At 42.9% G+C, this 25665-nt stretch overlaps 1 protein-coding gene across 1 annotated transcript in view; it reads left to right on the top strand.

Annotated features, from left to right (window-relative positions):
* The window catches only part of Egflam (EGF like, fibronectin type III and laminin G domains), a 175124-nt gene that overhangs the window by 106773 nt on the left and 42686 nt on the right, over positions 1 to 25665 (top strand). The window contains exons 8-11 of the mRNA XM_077795502.1: positions 21352 to 21467; positions 22050 to 22356; positions 23009 to 23109; positions 24204 to 24304. Coding sequence (XP_077651628.1) covers positions 21352 to 21467; positions 22050 to 22356; positions 23009 to 23109; positions 24204 to 24304 — 625 coding nt within the window. The remainder of the gene's footprint in view (positions 1 to 21351; positions 21468 to 22049; positions 22357 to 23008; positions 23110 to 24203; positions 24305 to 25665) is intronic.

Genomic DNA, 25665 nt, shown 5'->3' with positions numbered 1-25665 from the left:
GGCAGTGGAGCTCTTCTGATTATACCGACTGTGAAATCTAGGTGCAAATACATAAGGCAAGTCGCAACTGCAAGACAAAGGTGACTTTTCTAATGGCTTTAAGTGTCCTCAGGCTTCTAAGCAGGAAATAGAGGCACATGCCATTGGGTGATGTGAAGCAAGTTTAAGGAAGGGATTGTTTGCAAAAGTCTGGGCAGGTGGAAAGAATCCTAGAGGGAGCAATGACCAGCATCTGGACAACAGGGAGGTCCATCCAGCCAGAGCTGTGGCCCTAGGATGTACCATATGAGCTTGTCCCATGGGTAGAATTTGGGGGAATCAATACCCTGTCCTCCCTCCTCCTCTCTCCTGCTGACACTTCAATAGGCAGAACACAACTGGAAGCTAGAGGGTCAGCTCAGGGCCCAGGGCAGAGCCGAGAGGGGCGGAGGCTGGGCCTGGGAGAGCAGAGGGAAGGAACCCACTATGACAGGAATGGTGTCAGCTTCTAGGATAAAAGAATGGAGGCTATTGTATGGATCTCAAAAATACAGATATTTTTGTCTTTCATTCTTATAAATGTAGAGCACATCTATCTTTGTGTATTTAGCATGTTTCCTTGAATGTATGCAATCACGATGAACTTGCAGGGCTAGAAAGGAGGGCTCTCCTTGGTTTTTAAAATTTATTTATTTATTTTATTTGATCTTTTTAGATATTCATGACAGTACAGTGCATTTTGACATATTCTACATACACGAAGTATAACTTCCCATTTTTGTGGTTGTACATGATGTGGAGTGACACTGGTCATGCATTTGTATATGAATATAGGAAAGTTATGTCTGATTCATTCCACTGTCTTTCCTATTCCCATCCCTCTTCCTTCCCCATTCCCTTTTGTCTAATCCAATGAACTTCTATTTTCCTACCTTATTATGGGTTAGCATCCACATATTAGAGAGAACATTTGGCCTTTGTTTTTTTGGGAATTGGCTTATTTCACTTAGCAAGATAGTCTCCAATTCCATCTATTTACTGGCAAATGCCATAATTTCATTCTTATGGCTGAGTAATATTCCATTACGGATATATACCACATTGCTTTATCCACTCATCTGTTGAAGGGCACCTAGGTTGTTCCATAGCTTCGCTATTGTGAATTGAGCTGCTATAAACATTGATGTGCTGTATCACTATAGTATGCTGATTTTAAGTTCTTTGGGTGTATACCAAGGAGTGGGATAACTGGGTCAAATGGTGGTTCCATTCCAAGTTTTCTGAGGCATCTCCATGCTGTTTCCCTAAAAGCTTCTTCACAGCAAAGAAAACAATCAGGAACATGAAGAGAGAGTCTGCAGAATGGGAGGAAACCTTTGCCACCTGCTCTTCTTGTTTTACGCAGGAGGAAACTGAGGCCCAGAAGGATCAGCTGCCTTCTCATGGTCACTTGCTGGCAGGTCTTGGACCATAGCCCAGATGAGTGGTTGCCTTTCCACACTTGATTCTCAAAGTTAGAGGAATTCCTTTCTTCTTCAAAATCAGGCTCCAGGGGGTTTCAGGGAAGAGGAAGGAGACCAGTGTGCCTACAGAAGGGGGCTGTGTGGGGGGAGGGTGGAAGGAGGTGGGGGGGGGGGGTGGGGTGCAGTGGGGGAGGCTGATTAGACCTTGAGGCCATTGGAAGCGCTGGGCTTGGCCGTTTCTCACAGGGAGTTGGAGGGGGGGGGGGTGGAAGGACTTGACCTTACTTAGGTTTTAATAAAATCACTCTCACTAGAAGGCAGGGGCAAAGGCAGGGAAACTAAGGAAACCATTACAGTAACCCCAAGGCCAAAGGAGACATTTTTGTTGTCTAAAATAGAAAAAGTTTATTATGCTCCACATGCTCATTACTAGAAAAAAATCACATCACATAAAAAATTTAAGAATCAAAATAAAAATTATCTAGATATTACTATAATGAACATTTTAGTATATTATGTCTTCCAATTGCTTCTCTCTCTCTTTTTTTTAGTCCAGTGATATGGTCATAGTACATATGCTTAGTACATATATTGTACACAACTTTAAATATAAATATAGTCCTGTATCATTAATTTTAATAATGACAAGGTGAAGTTCTACCACACTTCTTTAATTTCTCCCCGATGGACATTTATAGTATCTTCCTGGTCTAGCAAAGCTGGATCTCTTGATAGTGCCCTTGTTTATCTTTTAGTTTGTCCACGTTCACATTTGCCCTTTGAAGTAGACTGGAACAACACATTTCTTCTCCTGTATGTTTATAGTTGGATGGATTCACATAGGCAGCCATTCAGTACATAGGAATGACACTTGGACCCCAAGTCTTTCACCTGCTGGTTCACTAATGTAACCTTTAGCCCAAGCCGCATTGAAAAATCTCTTACTAACACATAATGTTTGCACGCACCTTTTATCAAAAAAAAATATAAGATCTTCTATAAGAATCGACATTTACGTTCAACCCCCTGTTGGATCTTTTTGGTGGTCTCAGCTTCCTTTCCCAGTGCTACAGAAAGTCAGGCTTGTCTGGGGACACTGACCTTCTCCCCTGCCATCTATCACATTTAAAGAGGTAACTGCATCTCCACCTTGACTCAGTGAAACACTTCTCCCATCAAAGGTTTTGATCACGTGGTCATAAAGACGGTCCCAAAGCCCACAGAACATTCTGAGATTCTCAAATTCTAGGGAAGGACCTGCAGTAGTTCCCCAGGAAGTACCGGCATCCAGCCGATGGTGGTAGTTTGCACATCGACCAGCAGATGGCGACAGCTCACAGATGTTCAGAGCAGGAAGGGCCACCAGCATCTGTCTGGAGAACGTGATTTTGAGATGAGGGCAAGATGGAGAAGCTCCATCATGGTCTAGATGGCGGACTCCTTTCGGGGTTAACTAGTCCCAGCTTAAATAGGAGAGGTCAACTAATTTCGTATTTTAGTTTTTGAAACCAAAGGAAACATTTACAAGCAAAAAAGAAGAAGGAAAAAAAAAAGACACTTTTCTTCAGTGATTTGAGGCCTTGGTGACATCTTATAATGAATGTTGTGTCCTAATGATACATAGAATTGACACGATGGACTTATTTAATATAAAATTAGGCGCCTTCAAATTCAGAAAGAACTAGAACAATGAGGATAAGAGACGAGAAAGCTACAAACCATTCGAGTTCAGTCAGCCCCTCTCCTTTCTTCCTTGAACATCAACAGTGGTTCAAATCGTTTTCATCTGAAAACTGTTCTGGTAATACCCAAGAAAGAAAAGAATCTAGTTCTGAGCCTACGGTGTCATCTTACTTGTTGAAGCACTCATTCACACAGAGATGCGTATTTAATGCTGGTTTATGCCCAGCAATTTCTGGGTACTGGGGTGCTGGCAGTAAACAAGGCAGCCAGGGTCCCCACTGTCATGGAGCACGCCTGTGGGGAGATTGACATCATCCAGGAAGTAAATAATAAAATCAATGTGTCACATTATGTTACATAGGTAATGTGATGTCTGTAACGGTGAGGATAAGGGGAACAGTGAGGGGTCAGTAGGATATGGAGGACAGAGGGAGCTGCTCTTTGGTCAGGCTATCCAGCAAGGGTTCTCTTAAAAAGAGTGTTGAACCGAATCCTTCCATGTGAGAGACCAGCAAGTGCAAAGGTCCTGGAGGGAGTGGGAGCAGGCTTGGTATATTTTAGAAACAGAAAGAAGGCTCATGTGGCAGGAACATAGTAAGTGGGAAGGAGAATGATGGAAAATGAGGTCAGAAAGTTAGCCAGGGGACGCAGCATGAGAAACTTGCAGGTCCTGGTGAGGACTTGGGATTTTTTTGTAGATTAGGGGGAAATATTTTGAAGCTGTGAACAGCTAAATGACATGAAATGGCCTCTATTTTAAATAGGATCACTGTGACAAGGTATAGAAATCAGTGACAAGGAAGGAGCTCACTTGGGAGGTGATTTTATACTGCTTCAAGGGAAACAGATATGACAAGGTAGAGAGTCCAGCCAAAATTGGAGATTTGGGGGCCAGCAGGTATCTTAAGGACTGAGCCAAACTTGCCTGGTTCAGGTCAGGAACTGAGATATCCCCCATGACACGACCAGCTTTGGGGGCCCAGAGTCACCATGAGTGTTAGATCTGTGGCACTCTTAGGCCAACTCTCCCTGCCTGCCGTGCCCTCCTCTCTGATGCAGAAGCCCCTCTCTGCCTGTGTGGCCAGGCCTCCCCAGCTAGGGCAACTGGTCCCCACCTTGACTTCTCACTTATCGCCTTCTGGCTCCTCTTTAGAGCAACCTGACTCTGACTTCATGGTCCTGAGGGGAACTTTCTATATAACTTCCCTGAGATGCTTCTTTGCTGGCAAAATGCTACTTCTTTCAGCCAGAAGTACGGGATTCCTTTTCCTTTCTCCTATGTCAAAGAACACTTTCTGATACAGAACACTTGCTGGGTCCTGCTGCACACCGCAGGCCACATCAGGGACAAGCCTGCGTTCAGACTGCCAGCAGCCTGGCGGGATTGCACAGTGGTCCACAGAAAGCTGGCGATAAGCTGGAGAGAGGTTAAGAACTTTGGGGACCAGTATTCTAGATCATTCTATCGTAGTGCGTTCCCACAGAGTCTTTGGCTCATGCCTGTCACATATGTGCCTTAAAGGCTGCTTGAATGCCCCACATTGTTTGGGGCACAATAAGAGAGCAATGCTCAGCCAGGTCGGGGGGGTGGGATCCACCCCCTACCAGGGTGCACTTGGGAAATGTCTAGGTGGTGTACGGGCTCAGAAGGCTGAGACAGGAGGATCGTAAGTTCAAAGCCAGCCTTGGCAATGGAGAGGTGCTAAGCAACCCAGTGAGACCCTGTCTCTAAATATAATACAAAATGGGGCTGAGGATGTGGCCCAGTGGTTGAGTGCCCCTGAGTTCAATTCTCAGTACCCCCCCCCCCAAAAAAAAAGAACACAGAAACTCTTGGTTATCATAGCTGGAGGGAAGGTGTTACTGGCATCTAGTACGCAGGGGCCAGAGTTGCTGCTGAACATGCTACACCTCGCTGGACAGGCCCCCACATCAAAGAACTGGCCAACCCAAAATGTCAACAGTGCTGAGGTGGACAAGGTACAGAAATAACATTAGGAAACCTGTCCTCTGCTCAAAATAAAATGGCAGTCAGACTGAAAAATTAACTGACACCAGAAACAACAAACTAACGGGAAGGATTTGCCAAACGTTTTTGGACTGCAACTCACTGTAAATGTATAAAACGTCTACTGCATCCCAGTGCACACAAACACGAAGAAGAGTTTGTGTGAATGGGCACATGCCTGGCAGAACAGTCCCTGCCATTGCCAAATGCAGAACTTCATGTTTTCACACCGTGTGACTCCACTTTTCGAAGTGGGGTTATGCTCACTGAATTATTTTTTGATATGCTCATGTATTTCCATTCTGTACTTTAAATAATCCTGAATCAAGTATCTAAGGAAGTTGTAGTGTTTTTTTTTTTTTTAATAAATCATATATTAGCTCTGAAAGTCACAGAGTTTGGGAGTGTTAGTTATATAAGTTGCTGTAAGGATCAGCCATTTCAGCCATTGATGTCACATATTGTTACTTTTGCTAAACGGCTTTTGAAGAGAACTGAAGCAGTGCTTGCCCCCAGGGTTCATGATGACATCCAGTGTACTAACACCTGTACTAACACCGTGTGAATATAAACCAGGGGTTCTTCGGCACAGAGGAGGTGCGTGGCTGGTTTTGTGGGTCAGGGAACTGGGGGACAGGTCTGCAAAGGTTTTATCATGAGGCAACATTGGAGATGACTAGTAAAAGTTGAGTGGGATTTCCCCCAAAGGAATAGAAAGAGGAGGATCCAGGTAGAGGGTTTTGTGTTGAGGAGGGCGTAGAGAGCACGCACAGGCATTGCCAGCTACCAGCACATGGAGGGGGCGCAGGGAGAAGGTAGAAGCCCACTCTGCTCTTAGGCTAGAGTGAAGCCACACCTGCCAGCTGTTGCTCTCTGACTCCTCCTTGCCCACAGGGTAAAGGAAACTCTTTAGTCTGATGCTCAGAGTCTTCTGCGATCCTGCCCCAGCAGACCCCTCTAGCTTCATTGCCCCTGATTCATAACAGGAGCCCTCTACAGATGCTAGACCAGTTGGACCAGCAGTCTCCAGAAGTCCACATGCATGTCCATCTCCTCCTCTTTTCCCATTCAGTAAGTTCCAGCAAGCTGTGTTTTCTCAAGTTGCTAGTTCCAGACCACTGCAGAAACCCTCCCATCAGAAAGCGACCTGTGGTGAACCCACCACGTAATTCTGTTTATTATTCAGACAGTGAATTCTCCTCTTAGCAGTTCATGATTTTCTCTCTGATGGAGGGTGGTTTTGTGATGCTTCACTGCTTACAAACCCTTAGCGGCAACTCCAGATCCCCTCTCTCACAGGCTGGCCTTAATCAATATGCCAAAAGTTACTTGAAAGTGAGAACAGATCACTCTTGTTTCTATTTCTTTTGAAAAGGTTTCTTGGGCACAAATTAATCTCATGACCCAGAGAGAGGCCAGCTTGCTCCTGTCACAGACTACCTTTGGGATTTTCGATTTTCTGTTGGACATGATTGTGGATCACAGTGAGGACTTAAGCCAGGCTTCTTTCCCTGACGTGAGATGGTCTCCAGTTCATGTCAATATGGACAAAGTCAGAGTGGTTTTCTTTATGGAAGGTTGTGGATGGGATGCTCCCTGGCTTAGATGCCACTCATCTGTTCCACCTGCAATGAAGATTCTTGTCTATCAGAGCCATGCCAGCTTTTAGAATGCAAGTTTACTCAATGAATTTGAATATACAGTTAGTTGTTCCTCTGGATCCATAGATCCTTCATCTGTGGATTTGAACAACCACAGATAGAAAATATTTGGAGAAAGAAACTGTCTGTACTGAATGTGTTACAGATCTTTTCTTCGCATTATTCGCTAAAAGATACAATCTAACTTCTATTTATGTAGCATTTATACTTATTAGATAGCATAAGTAATATAGACACATTCAAGAGGATGTTTGTAGGTTATATGCAAACATGACACCATTCTAAGTAAGGCACTCAAGCACCCATGGATATCAAAATTCAATATCTGGAACCCATCCCCACTGGATACCCAGGGATGGCTGTATTTTTAAATTGCTGATATTTAATCCATGTGCAAAATGATTTGAAGAAATTTTTATACACACACATACACATACCTTAATTAAAAAGAAGTAAGATGATAACAAGCCAAGTAGAAATTAGGGGACATAAATACATCAAAACTAGAGAGAGACAGTCACATAAGCCCTGGATGTCTCTAAACTCTGAGTCTCCAATAAGCAAAGAAATCGAGCTCTTACAGAACTCTGAATGTTCTACCAAAGGATTCAAATAAGTTTTTCACTGAAAATAATTTTTTCTGGATAGAATTATGAGAAGAAATGACCAAACAGTGAGTTTCACAGTGGTTTTATCGTAAACAAAGATATACTTTTTGCATGCCTAGATTTTACTGACCCTCGTAAAAAAAATTAAAGGTGTCGGTTTGAATCATCATTGATTGATGGTGTTTCTGCAAGGGTTATTGAACTTGGCAGAAGGAAACTATTAGAAAAAGGGAAGCATTGATGATTAGCATGTTCCTTGGGATTATTCAGCAAGTTCTTTTTGTATTTTTTAGAAACCACCATCTACTACACATTGCGCTGTTGAAACCAGAAATTGTTTTTATTTAGACCACAATTCAAAGTGATAAATCTATAGTATCTTGATTCTTTTGGGTTCAGACACTGTCTCTAAAAGGTCGGCTGTCCTTCACCTTCCTCATTTGTTATACTAAGTCAAACACCATCTAGATAAACCACTTCCTGAATAATGGGTTTCAACACCAAATATTTCTTGGCTTTCTCAACTCATCTTCTATTCAGCAATCACCATCTTGAATCCTAAAGGTTTGGTTTATAGAGTAGAAATGTCAATCCTTACCTAGGTGTAGACCTCCTCATTTTTATTAAAACAATTCCTTTCTGTCTGTAGCATTCCCCTCCCCCAGTTCAGAAAAGGTTTGATGTTCTATTTCTTTATTTTTAGGGTGTATATCTTCTAATTAATTTATTTATTTGACATATAATAACATATATTTTCATGCAATAGAGGGCTGTGATTTGTTATATGTACACAATTGATCAAGTCCAGATAATCATCATTTCTTTCTGCTAGGAATTTTTGACCTTCTCTCTTTTATATAAAATATAATACATTGATGTTAACTGTAATCATCCTGCTGTGCTACTGAACCCTAGAACTTAGGTGTGTTTTTATATTTTTCATTCACATTTGTTTCTGTTATTCTGGGGATTGTCGAAGACATGACTATAATCTCTTAGTTTGGACCTGGTTCTCCATCATTTTCTCTCAAATATTTTACATCGTTGACATTTTTTCTCAGCATTCTGGGAGAACTTAGAATTCATACCCGATTCATGTTTCTGAACTATGGATTGTGTTCCTTATTATCTGAGGTGGGAATACTTATCTCCTAATAAAATTCAGGCTTTGTTACACTGATTTCTTTGCATTGTAAATTCTTTTAAGCATACTGAAAAATACCAGGAAGACCTGTGTACCGTGACCCAACTTTGCTGAATTTTAACTCTGCCGTATTTCCTTCAGTGTTACAGAAATAAAACATTACAGAGATGGGGTGGCCTCAGGGTATCTCATAGCTCCATTCACTCTCTCCTTCCTGAGAGGAGCTTTTATTTGGTATCTACCGTTGGTACAAGTATCAATCCTTGTCCTAATATGCACATATTTATTGGTAAACTCTGTGGTACTGTTTTGAATGTTTTAGCCTTTGTGATAAATGTTTGACATGCCACATATTCTTTGCAATTAAATTTATCCATAAACTTATTTTTTTTTACTTTTAAGTTGCATGATTTAAATTGCATGATGCCCCTTCAGTGCTTTATAGTGTTCTACCACGTGAACCTATCACAGTTTATTAAGGAGTTATCTTGACGTTGGACATTTATGATGTTTCAGATTTTTGCCATGGCCAACAATATTGCAGTGAGCAGTCTTGTGTTTCCTTGTGGTTGTGTACAGAGCTTCTCTTGAGCATGTGCTCAGAACAGGAATTGCCAGGTTGTGATTATTACGCATCTTCAGCTGCGCTACCTGTCAAAAACTCATTCTGCAGAGTGTTTGCAGCAGCCTCTACCCACACTGGCAGTGTGCTCACAGTTCCTGTTCTACATGCTTGTTAACACTCGGTGTTATCAGACTGCTAAATGTGATCAGTCAAGTGAAAACAGAATAATGCATCACTCTTGTTTTGATTTGCCTTCCTCATTTCTTTCTTTTTTGAGAGAGAGAGAGAGAGGAGAGAGAGAGAGAGAGAGAGAGAATTTTTAATATTTATTTTTTAGTTCTCGGCGGACACGACATCTTTGTTGGTATGTGGTGCTGAGGATCGAACCCGGGCCACACGCATGCCAGGCGAGCGCGCTACCGCTTGAGCCACATCCCCAGCCCATCCCCATTTCTTTCTTTTCTTTTTTGGCACGGGAATTGAACCCTAGGTTTCTCTATCCCTGCATCCCCAGCCCTTTTAATTTTTATTTTTAGGCAGAGTCTCACTAAATTGCCCAGGCTGGCTTCAAACTTGCAATTCAGCCTCCCAAATTGCTGGGATTACAGGTGTGCGCTATCATGCTGTGCTACCGTCCCCATTTTTAAAATTTCCTATGAGTTGACTATATGGCTTTTCCAATTTCATTGATATACACCCATTTATTAATTGAATGTGTAGTATACTACTGAGATACTAATCCTGAATCAACAACCTATGTGCTGCAAACATCTTCTGCTAGTCTGTTACTTCTTTCAATTCAGTTGTAGTGCCCATTATTGAATAGAAGTATTTTAATTCAAAGTAGTCAAGCATCTCACTTTTTCTCCTTTATGATTTATGCTTTCTGGGTTTTGTATGATTGTAAGGTTTTGGCTTTTTTCATTACTATTTATTTCTTTAGATCATGAGGCAATATATATTTTGTTTTGTTTCTAAAGGCTTAGTTTTTTTTTTTCTTTTTATATTTAGGATCTTAATCTAGGACTTACTTTCAGGATGGAGAACCTAATTTAATATTTTTTTCCAAATAGTTGACTAGTTTCCCCAACCCTAATTATTGAGTCCTTTATCTTTCCCCCCATTGATGTGTAATGACATCTCTCTGGTATATTAGATGTCCATACATTTCCGGACCTGTTTCTGGCTTCTCTAGTTTGCCAGTTTCTTTATCCTTACTTCAGTAGCACCATGTCTTAACCTCTACAGCTTGTTGAAGGCAGGATATCTGGTAGGTAATTTCAGTCTGTCTGTTCTTCCCAAATCGCCTCTTCTTTTCTTGATCTTTGACTCTTCAATTGAAACCTTTTAATCAGCTTTTGAATTCCATAAAAAGTCTTGTTGGGATTTTAAAAATCAGAATCCTATTGAATTTTTAAGTTAATTTTAGAGGAACTGACATCTTAATAACATAGAATCATCCAATCTATGACCAGGTTATAGCTCATTTGGAGTCTTTTAGAGCAACATGATAATTTTTTCCATAAAGATCCTTCCTTCATAGCTTTCATTAGATCTATTCCCAAGTCTGTTGTATTTAAAAGTCCAGTTAAATTTTTTAGATCATTTTAAGGTATTGTTTAAATCTTACATATCCTTACTATTTTTTTTCTTTTTTGGTCAGCTTGGCCTGTCAATTACTAAGAGAGATACTTTAAAATTTCTCCTTCACCTCTCCCTTTTTTTTCTTGATATTTATGTAAAGTTGTAATATTAGTTAAAGTTTGGAATCATTAATTTAGAATATTCCTGGTGGTTCTTTTAATCAGTTAATCAGTTTTTAATAATCATCCTTATCACTAATGATGCTTTTCTTTTCTCCCTTGAGGTTGATGTTGTTCAATACTAACATGGAAACGAAGCTTTCTCTTATCTTTTGCCTGGAATGTCTTTAACATTCTTTTACTTTTGATCTTTCTGTCCTATGTTTTAGGAACTTTAGGTTTTTAGCATCACATAGCTCAAATTTTAAAAATCCAGTCTGATAAGCATGGTCTTAAATGATATTTATTCCATTTATCATTATTATAAATATCAACATGTTTAATTTTTTTCTTTGATCTTCTTTTGCACTATTTACCTTACCCAATTTTTTTTTTTTTTTTTTTTACTGGACTGGGAGGATTTTTTTAACCTGTTCTTTCCCTATTTTCTCTAGGATTTGCTATACTGTTTTAGTCCTTCTTTCTTCTCTCTTGGGATGAAATTGTAAATTCTTTTATTTACTATCTATAAACTGATAACTTCCAAATTTTAACAGTTAAAAGTGACTCAACATCTGTTTCCATTCTTTCAAACAACAAAGGACCTTACCAGCTTTCATTTGGTTCCATTCATCTTCTCTTACTCGTAGCTTGTCACTGTTTTCTTCTTCCTTGTGTTGTGGTTTGGACATCCCCAAAAGCTCCTGTGTCACTGCAGGAATGTTCAGAGATGAGACGATGAGAGCTGTCTCCTGATCAGTCTAACCAGGTCTGAATGGACTGACCGGAGAGTAACTGGAGACAGGCAGGTGACTGGAACAGCTGGGTCCACGGAGGCATGTGTGCCCTGGCGCAGTTCATCTTCCCTGTGGGCCCTTCCCCTTTCTCTCTCCTCCTGCAGGCTGCCAGGAGCTGAGCTGCTTTCCTCCTCTGTTCCCTTCTGCCATGATGTTCTGCCTGACTGCAGGCTCTGGGGCTGGAATTGACTGAGACGGGCTGAACATCTGAAAACATGACCCAAAATAAACTCCCCAGCCCCCAAGGTGTTCTTGTCTGGTCTTCTGGTCACCGTGACAGATTTAGGCTTTTTAGAGCAGTCGCGCTTGCATAGATCTATCCATACATTACAGTGTCCTTGCCCACGCCTCTGCGCCTTGCTCTTGCCTTCTTCTTGAAGCATATTCTCCCATAAACCTTTGAAGGTCCTTTACTAGTAAACTCTCAGGCTTTGTGATCTTGTCTTTGTTTTACTCTTGGCATGGAGAACAATCATTTAATTGAATATAGAACTTTGTTTTGGTTATTATTTTTTCTTAACAGATGGTATCAAAGGACTGAGGGATGGGAGGGTAAAAGAGGGTCTAGTTTGAAGAGTTTGCCCATCAGAATACCTAAAGGGAACTGAACCACAGTGGGGGCCCATGTGAGGCCATCTGAAGGACCACAGGGAATCCACAGCGACACTGGTGCTCACTCAGAGCACAGCAGCCATCATGGGGTTCATCCTGGGGTGCACGTGTCTCTCTCCCCACTGGATTGTGAGCCCCCAGAAGCTGAGTCTCCCCTTTCTTTATCATCACAGTCTCCCTGCTCTAGTCTCTGGTTCCCAAATGCAGGGTGTGAACTGAACCCACACTTAACAGTGAGCCCCCTGGAGGTCACGCTGCAGATGTCAACTTTGTAGTAATTATCGCTCTCCCTCCTACACGATCCATCTGCTTTTCTACATGGTCAATCCCTTCAGCATACAAACCCTACTCACAGAAAGGTTTCCTTCCCCACAACCCATCCCCTACTATCCCTTATAGCTTTTCTTCAAGCTATAACTATGGTCTATTATTTTTTGGTGTGTTAGTCAGCTTGCCGTTACTATGACAAATACTAGAGATAACAAACTTAAAGGAGGAAAGGTTTGTTTTGGATCATGGTTCAGAGGTTTCAGTCCATAGTTACTTGGTCACATTGCTTTGGGCCTGCAACAGTTCAATACATTGTGGCAGAAGCCGAGGAAGCAGAGGAGGCTGTTTGGAAGCAACAGGGAAGGAGAAGAGAGAGAAAGTCTAGGGTCTGAGTACTCCCTTCAAGGCCATGCCCCAAGTGACATAACTCCCTCCCACTAGGCCCAAACTGTTAAGGGTTCCACCTCCTCCCAATAGCCCCAGAGGCTGGGGACCAAGCCTTTCACATATGGGCATTTGGGGGACACTTGACATTCAAACTAAAATTGATTGCATGTATAGAAACCACTGGTTTTTTTTTAACTCTTTATTCTTGCACCCGTTCAAATCTGCTTCTACCCCCACCAATCGTGTGAAGGTCACTAATAGTTTCCATTTTTTCCAAACATGAAATCATTGCATGAGCCCATCACATGCCATTAGATTTCATTTAAAAGTGTTGAAATGATAATGAACATTCTTATACCTGACTTTTCTTAGGATAAATCCTATTAGTAGAATTACAAAATCAAATAACTCGAACACTTGATATATACTGCCAAATTATCCCAGAAGGAGGAGAGGAGATCACTTTTAAAACCATATCCTCCTGATGCTATGGACAATTGCTTTCTGCCATTAATAATTAGTTTGCAGTCACTACCAAACTCCTAGTAAAAATGACTGTGGGCTGGGGTTGTGGGTCAGTGGTAGAGCCCTTGCCTAGCATGTGTGAGGCACTGGGTTCGAGTCTCAGCACTGCATATAAATAAATAAAATAAAGGTCCATTGACTTGTTAAAAAAAAAAAAGACTGAGTAGATACTTAGAGTATCTACCAGATTACAACTAGGGACCTTGAACAATTACTTTACTTTTAGAGTATGCAGAGCACCTGCAGGAAGCTTTGGCTCTTATGGAGAACATTCCTTCACTCACTTCTTTAATAGACATAATGAGTGTGTCCTGTATTCATAATGCTGGATCCCAATGTGAGCCATTTAGAAATGTTTTTATTGCCTGTCAAAATTTTAGACTGCCCACCCTACCTCTAGTCCTGAGATATTGCCAGAGAAAATTGAGAGAGAATTATTTGCCATTGCTCTCAAAAGTTACAAAGACTGCAAGCCTGAAATTTTCAGCACGCCACAATGAAGATATAGCCATAGTCTTTTCTTCTGTGCTCACAGCCACGTTTACCATTATGCAGTGCCTGAGTCCCTGCCATTTGGCAGGCAGCAGAGAAGCAGGTGCATCACACCTTGGTTTCTGGCCACCTGCTTAACCTTCCACAGCCATTAGAGGAGCAGGGAGCCTTGCAGAGAAAGACACTATGCTTGGTTGACTGGTTGATGTTCTTTAAAAGACAGCGCCCCACAGGGTTTATGCACCATTAGCACTTCCTCTGCATGTGCATACATACAAATAAAGAAATCAGAGGAGCTTTAAGGTGAGGGCTCTGGAAGTCACTTGGTGCCTGGAGTGCCATTCTTGGTCAATGGCCATATTACAGTTTTGCAAAGCATGTGAGCAGAAAGGAAGAGCCCTTCCTATGGTAGTACTCAGAGCTGCTGTCTTCCAGCAACCCCACCCCTACCTTAGAAACATACCCTTGGATTAATTAGCTTTTTTCATATTGAGAGGGAATGATTCAGGAAAATTGGTTGGAAAAAACAAGAACAAGGTAAACCATGAAGCTTCTTTGTAATCTCTCTGGGCCCTGGGCTGCTGAGGCAGGTGTTGTGCAGGCCTTCCTCATGCAGAAATAGAAACCCCACCCTGTGGTCCTCAGGAGCACAGTGGGGCTCTTGTGACTTACCCACTCCACATGCACCCAGTTGCCATATTTCCAGCTGAGATAGAGAGGATCTAATTGAGTTGTTCAGTCACCATCTGTTTCAGTTAGCAATGAATTATTTCAGCTTTCATAACCACCTTCACTGCCCAAGAAAATGTAGAGGGAAGAGGAGTTCTAGCAGACTTTTACTTGCATCTTAGGGACCCAAACCCTCTTGACTCCTCCCTCAACCTTGATGCAGAGGACTCCCAGAAATCTAGTATGCACCTTCCCTATTCTCTGCAACAGAAGCAGGTGAAGGGGTTGGTGCTGGAATATCTGCCTCCCTCCCAGTATGCAGCAGAGCTTTCCATACCAAGCCTCCTTGGAAGTGGTCATTATGAATATGGTGGTCTTATGCTAGCACATAGATCTATTTCATCATATTTTTGGCCACAGAGCAATCCTGGCTTCACATAAAGCAGACAGCCCAAGCCAAAGCAGCTTAATACAAAAGGGACACTTGGAACATCAACTCCAGGAAGGGCTCTGAGTATGGATTATTTTCCAGGAAAACTCTGCAGAATGATTTCCTTAACATCCTGGAAAGGATAATTAACAGCCTTCAAGCTTTCTGTGTGGTTCCTCCTGTGGCTGGACTTTGGTTTTTAGAACCTGGATGAAGCTGCTGTCAGATTTGCAGATTATGTTTCAACTCTTCCACAAGTTCACTCTATTGCCCGTACCTTTTAAAAGTTCCTACTGTGTGCCAGGAGTGAGTGAGGCTGAAATGGTACCAAATGGACAATATTACTTTTCTTAAGGATTTTGCAATCTAGTGGGAAAGTCTCACTTATGAAATCATCATGCAAATAAACAGGTAATTGCAGAGTCAATGCTATAAAGGAAAGAACAGTGAAAACATTCGAGAGGGAACTCATCCTTACCTGGAGTAAAGGGAAGAAAATGTTTTGAGCAGAGATATTAGAGAATTTTTAAAAACAAAGGGACAGGATAAGATTTCCAAATATAGGGACCAGTAAATAAAAAGGTCCTGAGATAGAAGAAAGTTTGATGTCTCCAAGAATCTGTAGAAGAATGGAGCAGGGTGAGAAAGACCACACTGGTGTGAGAGGAGACTAGCTGATAGATTCAGTCACACAGGGTCTTTGAGATGACCCAGGCCACAGTTCTTATCTGTCAGTATTCTAAATAACCAACCAGACCCAGTTTCTGTCCAAGATTTACTGTCTAATGGGGAACCCTTCCTCTCCAACCATACTTTTTTTTTTTTTTTTTTTTTTTTGGTACCAGGGATTGAACTCAGGGTCACTCAGTCACGGAGCCACATCCTTAGCCTTACTTTGTATTTAGAGACACTGAGTTGCTTAGTGCCTTGCTTTTGCTGAGGCTGGCTTTGAACTCTGGATCCTCCTGCCTCAGCCTCCTGAGCCACCTCTGGGATTACAGGCATGTGCCACTACACCCAGCTCTCCAAGCATTCTTGATACGGGTGGGTGTTTGGACCTTGAGGAAACAGAGTCAGCAGGACTTTTCCTCTTTCCCCACTTTCAGAATGCATTAAGAAATAAGAAAGCACAATTAGACAGAATTGGACACCATCATTATTTGTGATAAAGGCTGAGTCAGAAGACATAGCTTATCCTAAGAGCCACAGTGGGTTTTCGGGCTTCTTTCTGCCCAGCCCAGACTCTGGGACAGGACACTGGGTGTGGACTTGCACAGGGGTCCCCCTACCCAGGTCACAACTTTCCTCTGGTTGAGATGGAGAGGGAAGGCGAGAGGGAACAAATTTGTCCCAAATTCCTCTTCCCTCCTCTAAATCCTTTGATAGAATCGCCTCCCTTAGCTCAGAAATGTGAGCCAAATGCTTCCACACAGCAGCTTGACGACTGTCTCCACTTGGATAGGGAGGGAAAGGGGTTGGACAGGAACCCAAGAGGACTTAGGGAAACTCTGTCTTCATGATGGGAACTTCGGCAGAGGGAAATAAGCGTCCCCCCTCATGATGCCAAGAGCTGCTGAGAGAAGGACCAACCCAGCACTGCTGAATGAATATGGAATCGGATAAGGGGTAGATTACATTTCCAGGAGTGTTAAACACAAAGCTACAGTCCCCGAGCATGTGATTTTTCTCACTGACCCAGCTTGTTTTTTTTTTCTTTTTCATCCACATAAGTAAAATGTTTATTTTTCAAACTTTGCCTGACGTGACAGATGCCTGCAACGCGTCTAAGTCAATATCATGGATTCTAGAGCAACAGAACGTGAATGCCAGAAAGGGCCTCCTGGGTCATGAAATCTAATCTTGTTCCTTATTTTTACGGACAACACGAGATCCAGAGAGATTAAGTGACTTAATCAAGATCACAGGCCATTTGTGTCCCTCTCCTAACTATTTGTAGTCTATGACCAGAAACGTTTCCAACTATTATCAAGCTGATACATCAGTGAAATTCACAATTTCTATGAAATCTGTTCTGTCTTCATAAAATAAAAGTCATCCTTTTGTCTCCTAAAAAAAAAAATCCGTTTTGTTTATCAGTTTTTCTTACAGCGGAATAACCTCTGAATTTGTTTAGCATTCAGTCTGTGGTTGACTACTCTAATTCTAATAAATGTCTCCTTTTTAATGTTCTCTTTTCCTAATTAACAAAGTGCCAAGTAGAAAGAGATAAAGTTATGCACTTTAATTACAATAACCTCAGGCTACTGGGAGAATTCTTATCACTAGATTAGACTGTACCTTCTGTGCTCACTTAAAAAAAAATAACATAGCGCTGGTAAAAACTTCCTCTAAGCTGTGGATTTGAGACCCAGGGTGGTGAGGCCATCACGCACCACCATCAGGAAGAAAGGACAGTGAGCTCGAATTCCAGGTTTCTTCAAGTTCATGCTGTCTCTGGTCCTTTTTGTGGTCATTATCTTCTTATTAAAAACAGAAAATGACTATTAGGCCGGATTCTTATGAGACATAGGGAGCTATGGATGTAAAGAGGTCTAAAATAGGGTCCTTGTTCTCACAGGGTTCCTATTAGGTTGGTAAATATAAGAGCAGTATCCTAAGCCCAAGCGTCCAGGAAGAGTAAATGCCATCCTAACATGGCATTTACATCCCAAAACATGGTTTGTTTCATCAAGCTATGGAAGCTGTTTCCAAGCTCACATGGGCATACACCCATGGGTGGGCAGCTCCATCCAGGAGAAGGTAAAGGGATGGCTTATAGGTCTTGAAGGCTCCATAATTTTTAAAGCTACCTTTTTCCTCAGAAGACTGTGATGTTCTCTTTTTAAAAATGTCACTTGATTTTGATCTTTCAATGACACATTCTGTCTCCATAGAATGCAGGCTAACTGGAAGAATGGGCAGGGTCTATATAAGGAGATGGGAGAGGGACTAGATGGCAGTGTGGAGAAAGCATTAACCACCATGTTGGGGTAGAGAAACAGAAGATGTACTCAGGAGGCAACTGCAGACCAGTTGGACCATAATATGGCTTTCAAAGAGAAGAAAAAGAAGCCAGAAACACACTTTGGAGTCAGTTCCTAAGTAGCATAATATAGTAAAAAGATAAAACAAAGATAAATTTTAACCCTGTTGTTTGCTATCCGTGTGCCTTTATATCTCCACATTGTAAATATGACAGTAACAATACCAATGTAAAAGGATTTTGTGAGGATTCACAGAAACAGTATATGAAGATCTTCCAGCACACTGAAAATGATCAATGTATGCTAAATTTCAATCCAGGTCTTTTACAACCTGCACAGTGTCTACTGTGGGCAACTGAGAGTTAAGGAGTCAGACAGATCTTGGCTCTGAGGTCACCTGGGCCAGTTTCAAAGTCTTTGATGTAAAGCAAGTTACTTAGTCTCCCTTAGCTTTAGTTTAGTTATGTACAAAATGGGAAAAATCATATTTACCTTGAAAGATCATTGCAAAATTTAGAAATGTGCTATGTTAAGTTCCTGTATACCTGGTAAGGAGGGAAAGACAATAGGTTTCAATTAAAAATATGATGGGGAAAGAAAGAGCCTAAAAGAGGAGTTGTTATCATGGAGATCCTCGAATTCTTGACCAAAGACCCTAGAACCTATCTCACAGGTATTAGGGTGTTTTCTCAGATAGCATACCAGAAGACGAAGATGAAGAGAATCTTGATCCTGATGAAAACCTGTAGGAGAATGTCAGGATTGTGCACAGGGCCAAGAGAACACCCAGGAGACAGACAGACCAACCTACTGCTGAAAAAAGCCGGTTTCTTTATGTATGTGTTAGATAATTTTTCCACTACTGAGTGGATTCTTTCCTCTGAAATCCAAGAACTCTTGAATATATGAGAGACAGAAATGGAGAATGAGGAAGAGAGAGAGAAGACAGAGATGTAGAAAATGAGAGAGACCAGGAGAAAGGTAAAAAAAAGATACCAAGATGAGGAGAGAGAGAGGAGGAAGCTCTTCTCAAAGGGTTTCTTGCTTTTTGTGTAAAGACATCTGGTGCACAGCTGTGCTGCATGCAGGTGGCTGAGACGACACACATCCAGGTATAAATCTGGCATCGAAAAACTTCAATTTTCAGCTGACAGATGGGATATTTTAAATAAAACGGGGAATTACTGGGGAGGGTATGAGAACATCATCTCCCCTGTGTTTTCCCACCTCCACCAAGATGTTCCTGAACAACAAGAACAGCTCACTCCACCCTGGCACCAAATCATCAGCTGACCATGCTTCTCCCTTTTTATCCAGGAGACACCTGGTTAGCACCATGACCCCTAACAGAAAAGACATTCTGTCTTTTCCTTAAGTTCCTTTTTTCAATCTGCTTGCTGTTTTGCTTAGAAATGTGCTATAGACTGAAAGTCCCCTAAATTTTTAACTCCCAATGTGATGATATTTGGAGTTGAGGTCTCTGGGAAGTGATTTGGCTGAGGAGGAGGCCCTCGTGAATGGGATTAGTGCCCTCATGCAAGAGGCCTGGGGACTCTTGTTTTGCTCTTTTGTCATGTGAGAACTGTCCATCAGACACTGGATCTACCGGTGCCTTGGTCTTGGGCTTTCCAGCCTCCAAAACTGTGAGAAGTAAATACTGGTTATATATACACCACTCAGCTTAGGTGTTTTTGTTTTAGCAGCCCAAACATATTAAGACAAAGAGAGTGATTTTATTTTTGTGGAATGCTTTATTAAGTTCAGTTGTTTTTAATGTCATATTTCCTTTTTTTATAAAATCACCATTTTTTTCCAGTCATATCAACACTAGACCTCTCTAACAGCTAATAGGCATCAGCAACCTGCCATAGTCAATCTCTCTTGCCAAAGTTTTGACTCTCCCAGAGGCTGCTACCTGGCATGCTCAGTTCACAGCGAGGCCTCCTGCTCACCCAAACCCCAAGTGGAGGATCTCTGCTGCAGCATTGGAAAGGCCTTTACCCCTAGTGGAGAGGTGCCTGTGTGCAGCCCAACTCCAGAGCTTGGTGGATCAGTGCATTCCATGAATGACAGCTGAACAAAAACATCATCTGCCCATCCCTTGGGAGACAATGGCTTGTTTTGTCCTCTAAGAATCTGTTTGAGCCACCTTCCTGTGCTGAAAGATCCCATTGTCCTGCTAAGAGTCATGGAAGTGGTTGTCTTTCAGGATGCACACAAGGCCTCTTTTTTTTTTGCTGGATGTGAGAGTATTTATTATAATTCCCCTTCTTTGTTTTAAAGAACTTTTAATGGAATACTTCAAATATGAAGGTATGTACATATAGAAGGTGTATATAAAATACCACCAACACTTGTGCATCCAGCGCCTGTCTTAAACAGAGTACTACACAGCACTCCCTGCCGCCCCTGCCTGTCCCTCCTTGTTCACATCCCTCTTGCAATCTCCGTGGGTTAGTTCTATGATTGTCCTCGCCTTAACCTTTCTTAAGAGTTTAGATTACACACATATGTATCCCCAAATAATACATAAAGTTTTACTTATTGTTGACTTTATCATATATATCATCAAATTGGATGTGTTCTTTTGTAACTTGCTTTTTTTTTTGCATGAAATCATGTAAGATTAAGCCCTGTTGGTGCATTAAATGCCTATTTTTTTTTCACATCCTTTGCTATGCAGTACTCCATTCCATAGATAGACTGTAATTCATCTATCCATTCTCTGTTAGTAGACATTTGGGATTTTTTTTTCTCCTAAATAGCAATTTGGGGGTAATTTTTACTATCACTTTATTTTTTGGTGGTGCTAGGATTGAACCCAGAGCTTCATGCTTGCTAGGCAAGTGCCCTACCACTGAGCCACATCCCCAGTCGTGCTGTTATAAATTCTGATGCTGTGATATTGTGTTGCACATACCTGTAGATCAGAGAGATGCAAGAATTCTGTAGGTTGTGTAAGTTGTTGTGGGATTGGTGGGTGAAAAGGCATGAACATTTTTTGACTTAACATTAACTATTTCCAAGTGTTTTGCAAAATGGTTGTACCAGTTTACACATCTAACATGAGTTCCTATGGATCCCATTCTTGGTAATATTTTTACTACCCAACTCAAATTTTTGTCAGCTTGTCAGTTCAAAACGGCTTTTTTTCTGATATTAGTCGGAGTTTCCTGAATTACTTATAAGGGGAAGCATTTTTGCATTCCTCTATCATTGATGCCTCCTCTATCTACTGCTTTGAATTCCTTGGATCCTGATCTGCATAGTTAGGATAGATAATAGTGCAAAGGTGCAGGTTGACACAAGATGTGCTGCTTCTCTTTGTGAAGGCCCTGAGGAAGCAGGAAGTGGCCGCTATGGACCTCGTTATATCACAGACATGGGTGCTGGAGAGGATGATGATGGATTTGAAGACGACCTAGATCTGGACATTTCCTTTGAGGAGGTAACAGTCCTCTCTGCTCTGCAAACCCACAGACTTTAGCTTTCTTGCTGAACAAGGCAATGTAGCCAGTGGAGCACGAACATTTTACTTCAAACTTAAATTGACCCATTTGCTTTTAACATATGTTTATTTCCTCTGACTCTGAAGCTCAAGGAGAGCATAAATTGGTAGTAGAGAAGATCCAGCCATGCTGAAGTTCTTGAGACAGCGCTGCCTGCTGATCCCACAGTCTGGCAAAAACCCAGTTAGATTTCCCACCAATGAAATTTTATAAAATCAGTTATTTTAAGGAAATAATAATTCCTTGACAAATGGTGCATCTTTGTAATAATGTAGTAAGAACAACTCGCATAATCTCAGCATTACCACTGATTTTCTGAGTAATAAAAGGTACTTAAAATCTCCGTGTCAAGTTCTTCATCCATAAATCGGGGTCAGTGCTTCTGCCCCATCTCCATCTCAGGGTTTGGGGAAAGTACTAATAGCGACCATACTTTCAAGAATTCAGCAACCCCCACAGTAAAGCAGTCTAATTACCATGCTCAGTCTTTATGCTGAATTTTTTTTCTTCTCTGGTTTTAGGTGAAACCACTTCCTGCTACCAAAGGAGGGAATAAGAAAGTATTGGTGGAAACTTCTCTGTCCGACCAGTCCATTTCCAGACCTGCCCCCACTACCTCAGCATCTTTCCCCACAACTACCGTGGCTCTCCAGCCCACTCCAGCAGAAGGGAAGGGGAAGAAGGGCGTAGCCATGATGTCGAGGCTCTTCGAGAAGTCTTGTGATGAGATCCTCTGCCCTGCTGACAGCTTTTGTGTCAATGACTACACCTGGGGGGGCTCACGATGCCATTGCAACCTGGGCAAAGGTGGCGAGAGCTGCTCAGATGGTAGGTGCTCTGGGGGAAAATGTGGCAGTGGTTGGGCCCCATGGAGAGCCAGATGTGAGCACTGTGATCCAAACATGTCTCCTTCTATTCCATTTGTAGGACAGGCCCTTTGCTCCTCAGATTGGTCATTTAATTAGCTGAGCAAGGCAAATCGTGAAGCAACTTCCACTGCTTCTAATCGTAGAGTCCAGCTCCTGTGTGTCAGATGGGTAGTCCTTTGGAACAGCCACCATTAAGTCATCTCAGTAGCACCTTGGAGAGGTGGGCTCCAGAATTGGCTCATCTCTACCAAGAAGCTGCTTTGCCGGAATAACACAGGCATGAGGGTGACAAGGACCATAGTTGGGCCAATTTACATTACACGAATGTGTATCTGGAAAGTGACTGGCAGTGGTCTGAAAGCCTTCCATTTCTTTTTAGGGAAGCAAACACCAACCCCCCAAATCCAATAACTTCCTAAGACTTTCAGAGTTCCAAGTCCCCAAGAGTGAGAACAGTAGGTGTAAAAAGCAGAGAAAGGAAGACATAAGCTAAGTTGAACAGATCAGCAAAGATTTCCACTCCATGGTAGCCAGGCAGGGGTGTATATTGATTTTTGCTCTTGAAGAAATGAGGCAACACCATCCTTTCATGTTGTCTTTTTGCTTTTCAGATATTCTTATTCAGTATCCTCAGTTCTTTGGCCACTCCTATGTAACCTTTGAGCCTCTGAAGAACTCCTATCAGGCATTTCAGATTACTCTTGAATTTAGGGTAAGGGGCGTGAGTCGTCTACTGCATGCTTATTTGGCAACTTAGAGCATCAAAAGGGAGATGGAGAACAGGCTGGGGAAGCAGGGGGAGGCATCCAAGATCAACCTGACACAGAGCCGGTCCTCTAACCAGATATAATAGGAGCAATGGGCGCATTCGGGACAGTTACAGCCCGAAGCCAAAGTGGGGTAAGGGGGTGGGGGTAGTGTGTTACTGAACCACCGATCTAGACAGGCACGAAGATTTCCAGAGAGGGTGCTGGGGTCCCAGCATAGCTGTCCATAGCCATGTCTCCTCCCAGCCAGGACTTCAGAAGTAACACTGCATGCTGTATTCCCAAATCCTCCTTAAAGGGAACCCCAGTGTCTGTCTTCATTGCAATGGCTGACACTGAACCTACAGAAAACTGTACTACCACCAGCTCCTCCCACAGCATATCTGGAGAACCCGGCAGAGGCTCTCTGGTCTGAATCAGCTGCAGATCAGAACTCAGTCAGTTAGTTCAGCTTAAGTGATTCTTTTTACTACCTTTGGAGAAGCAAAGAGGTTTGAAGATCTGGAACAAGCCCCCCTTGAAGTACCTGTCACAGTATCCTCATCTAAGATAACCAGCAGGCCAATCAGATGAATTTTTTTTTTTTCCCCATCCTGGTCTCCCGGTAGTAAAAACCAAATGTGCAGGTCTCCCAGGAAGGAATGAAGACTAGTAAAAAGAGTAAAGAAAAAAGTAGAATGCTCTTTGGTGTCAGAAACTGGTGAGCGCTAGTGGTGTGCTCACATGTGTGCACATGCGCACATGTCTTCTGGAGGTTCCGCAGACGGGTCCACAGAGCCAAGGCAAGAGCCGGTGGGGGGCGGTGGGGACCTTCCTCTCACCTCCCTGCCATTTCTACACACTGCTGACATCACTGACCCCCTGTTTAACAATATGCACTGGGCCTGGCAGTGAATCGGAGCCCACATGCTGGGCACCTTGTAGACAGGGTACCCGCAGGCAGAATGCTCAGCTTGCATATTCCTGAGTGCGTCCAGATGGCGCCCCCTGGAGGAGGAGGCCGTCACTGCTCATGTGGCTTTTCTTCGTGTAACAACAGGCGGAGGCAGAGGACGGCTTGCTGCTCTACTGCGGGGAGAACGAATATGGAAGGGGCGACTTCATGTCCCTGGCTATCATCCGACGCTCCCTGCAGTTCAGGTAACTCTGGCCCAAATCCCTACCAGTTTTTAAAAATTCTCCTTACATTATATGACCAGTTTATAGAGGAAGTAAAACATAGAGAGGATGGACTCGTGTAGCACAAGAGGAGTGCCGACCGGTTTCCCCAACACCGAGCGTCAGGACTTCAGGGGGCCTTTCAAAACCTGGGGTTTGGAACCTGCCGCCCCATTCACCCAGCAGCAGACAGCTCTGGTGCACCCAGCTGATGCAGCAGGAAGCCGGAGGTCGGCCCTTCTGTGCTGGGGCTCCAGTGGACTTGATGGGAAGAAGGCTGCGAGCTCCTTCTGGTACCCTTGGGGCAAACAGGGTTGATGGCCACAGAGAGCAGAGAGGAGCCCACAGCCTCCAGAGGGTTCACAGAGGCTCAAGCCACGTCCTCTTTCCCTCAGGGCTGTGGTGAAGCCAGTGGGTTGCCTCCTCTGCCCTGGTCATTCCTCCCAGCACACTTTTAGAAGCCACCCCTAGTACATGGGTGGCCTTCCCAGGACAGTTTCAGGGAGGAGTGAGGGGTACACCCAGTACCTATTTGTGAGTGACCAGGGGGCTTCTGCCTTGTCGTTCTCCGTGGTGCTTGGCTGAGGTCCCAATGGCTCTGTTTCCCTGCTGCGTCACCTGCAGCGCTTGATAGCACCTCTCTGAGCCTGCATCTCTCCAGGACCTCAGTGGATTGAGTGAGTTCACCTGTACAGGTGCCTGGAGCAGTTCCCCCATCCCACAACCCCATCTCCTCAGCAGGCACTTGAGATGCATCAGAGGTTATGGTCTCTTTATATTATTTCAGCATACAAAGTAATTTTCATGTAGAAAAACTTTTAAGCATCCCAATTGAACTAGAAAATGGACCTTCATTCTTTGCTAAGTGATTTCATTTCTGGAAGTTTTATGGCAGCTGCCAGGATTGGGCAGTGGTTCTAACCTCATGGGGCTCTAGCACCTGGAGGTTGCCAGAGATGCACAATAGCTCTGGCAGTTCCTGGCTGGTAGCAGCTCTTAAGCTCTGCAGTGCATGCTGAGTGATTCTGACATCCCTCTTTATGAAGCCTGTGGACACCATGCCATTCCACTGAGGTCATGAGAAAAGTGGGAGGATAGGAAAAGAGGGCTGCGGACTGTGCACATCCTAATAAGGACAATGCCCATCACACCTTCTCCCAGGGAAGCACTCTCAGGATCCATATGCAAGTGGCATGGTGGCTGTTTAGAAGTTAACCAGAGAGGACCAAAGTTCTGCCTCTCAGGCATAGTGATGATCGGGCAGCCCTGGACCCTAGGGAGGTTGGGAAAAGAAAATAATGCAGCCACCTAAGCATGCTCCTCCTCTGCCCCACACCTGGCCC

The sequence above is a fragment of the Urocitellus parryii genome, chromosome 1 (genome assembly GCF_045843805.1).
Source record: "Urocitellus parryii isolate mUroPar1 chromosome 1, mUroPar1.hap1, whole genome shotgun sequence".
NCBI classification, from domain to species: domain Eukaryota; kingdom Metazoa; phylum Chordata; class Mammalia; order Rodentia; family Sciuridae; genus Urocitellus; species Urocitellus parryii.
The sequence above is the reverse complement of the archived record's forward strand: the minus strand, read 5'-3'. Positions and strand labels throughout refer to the sequence as shown.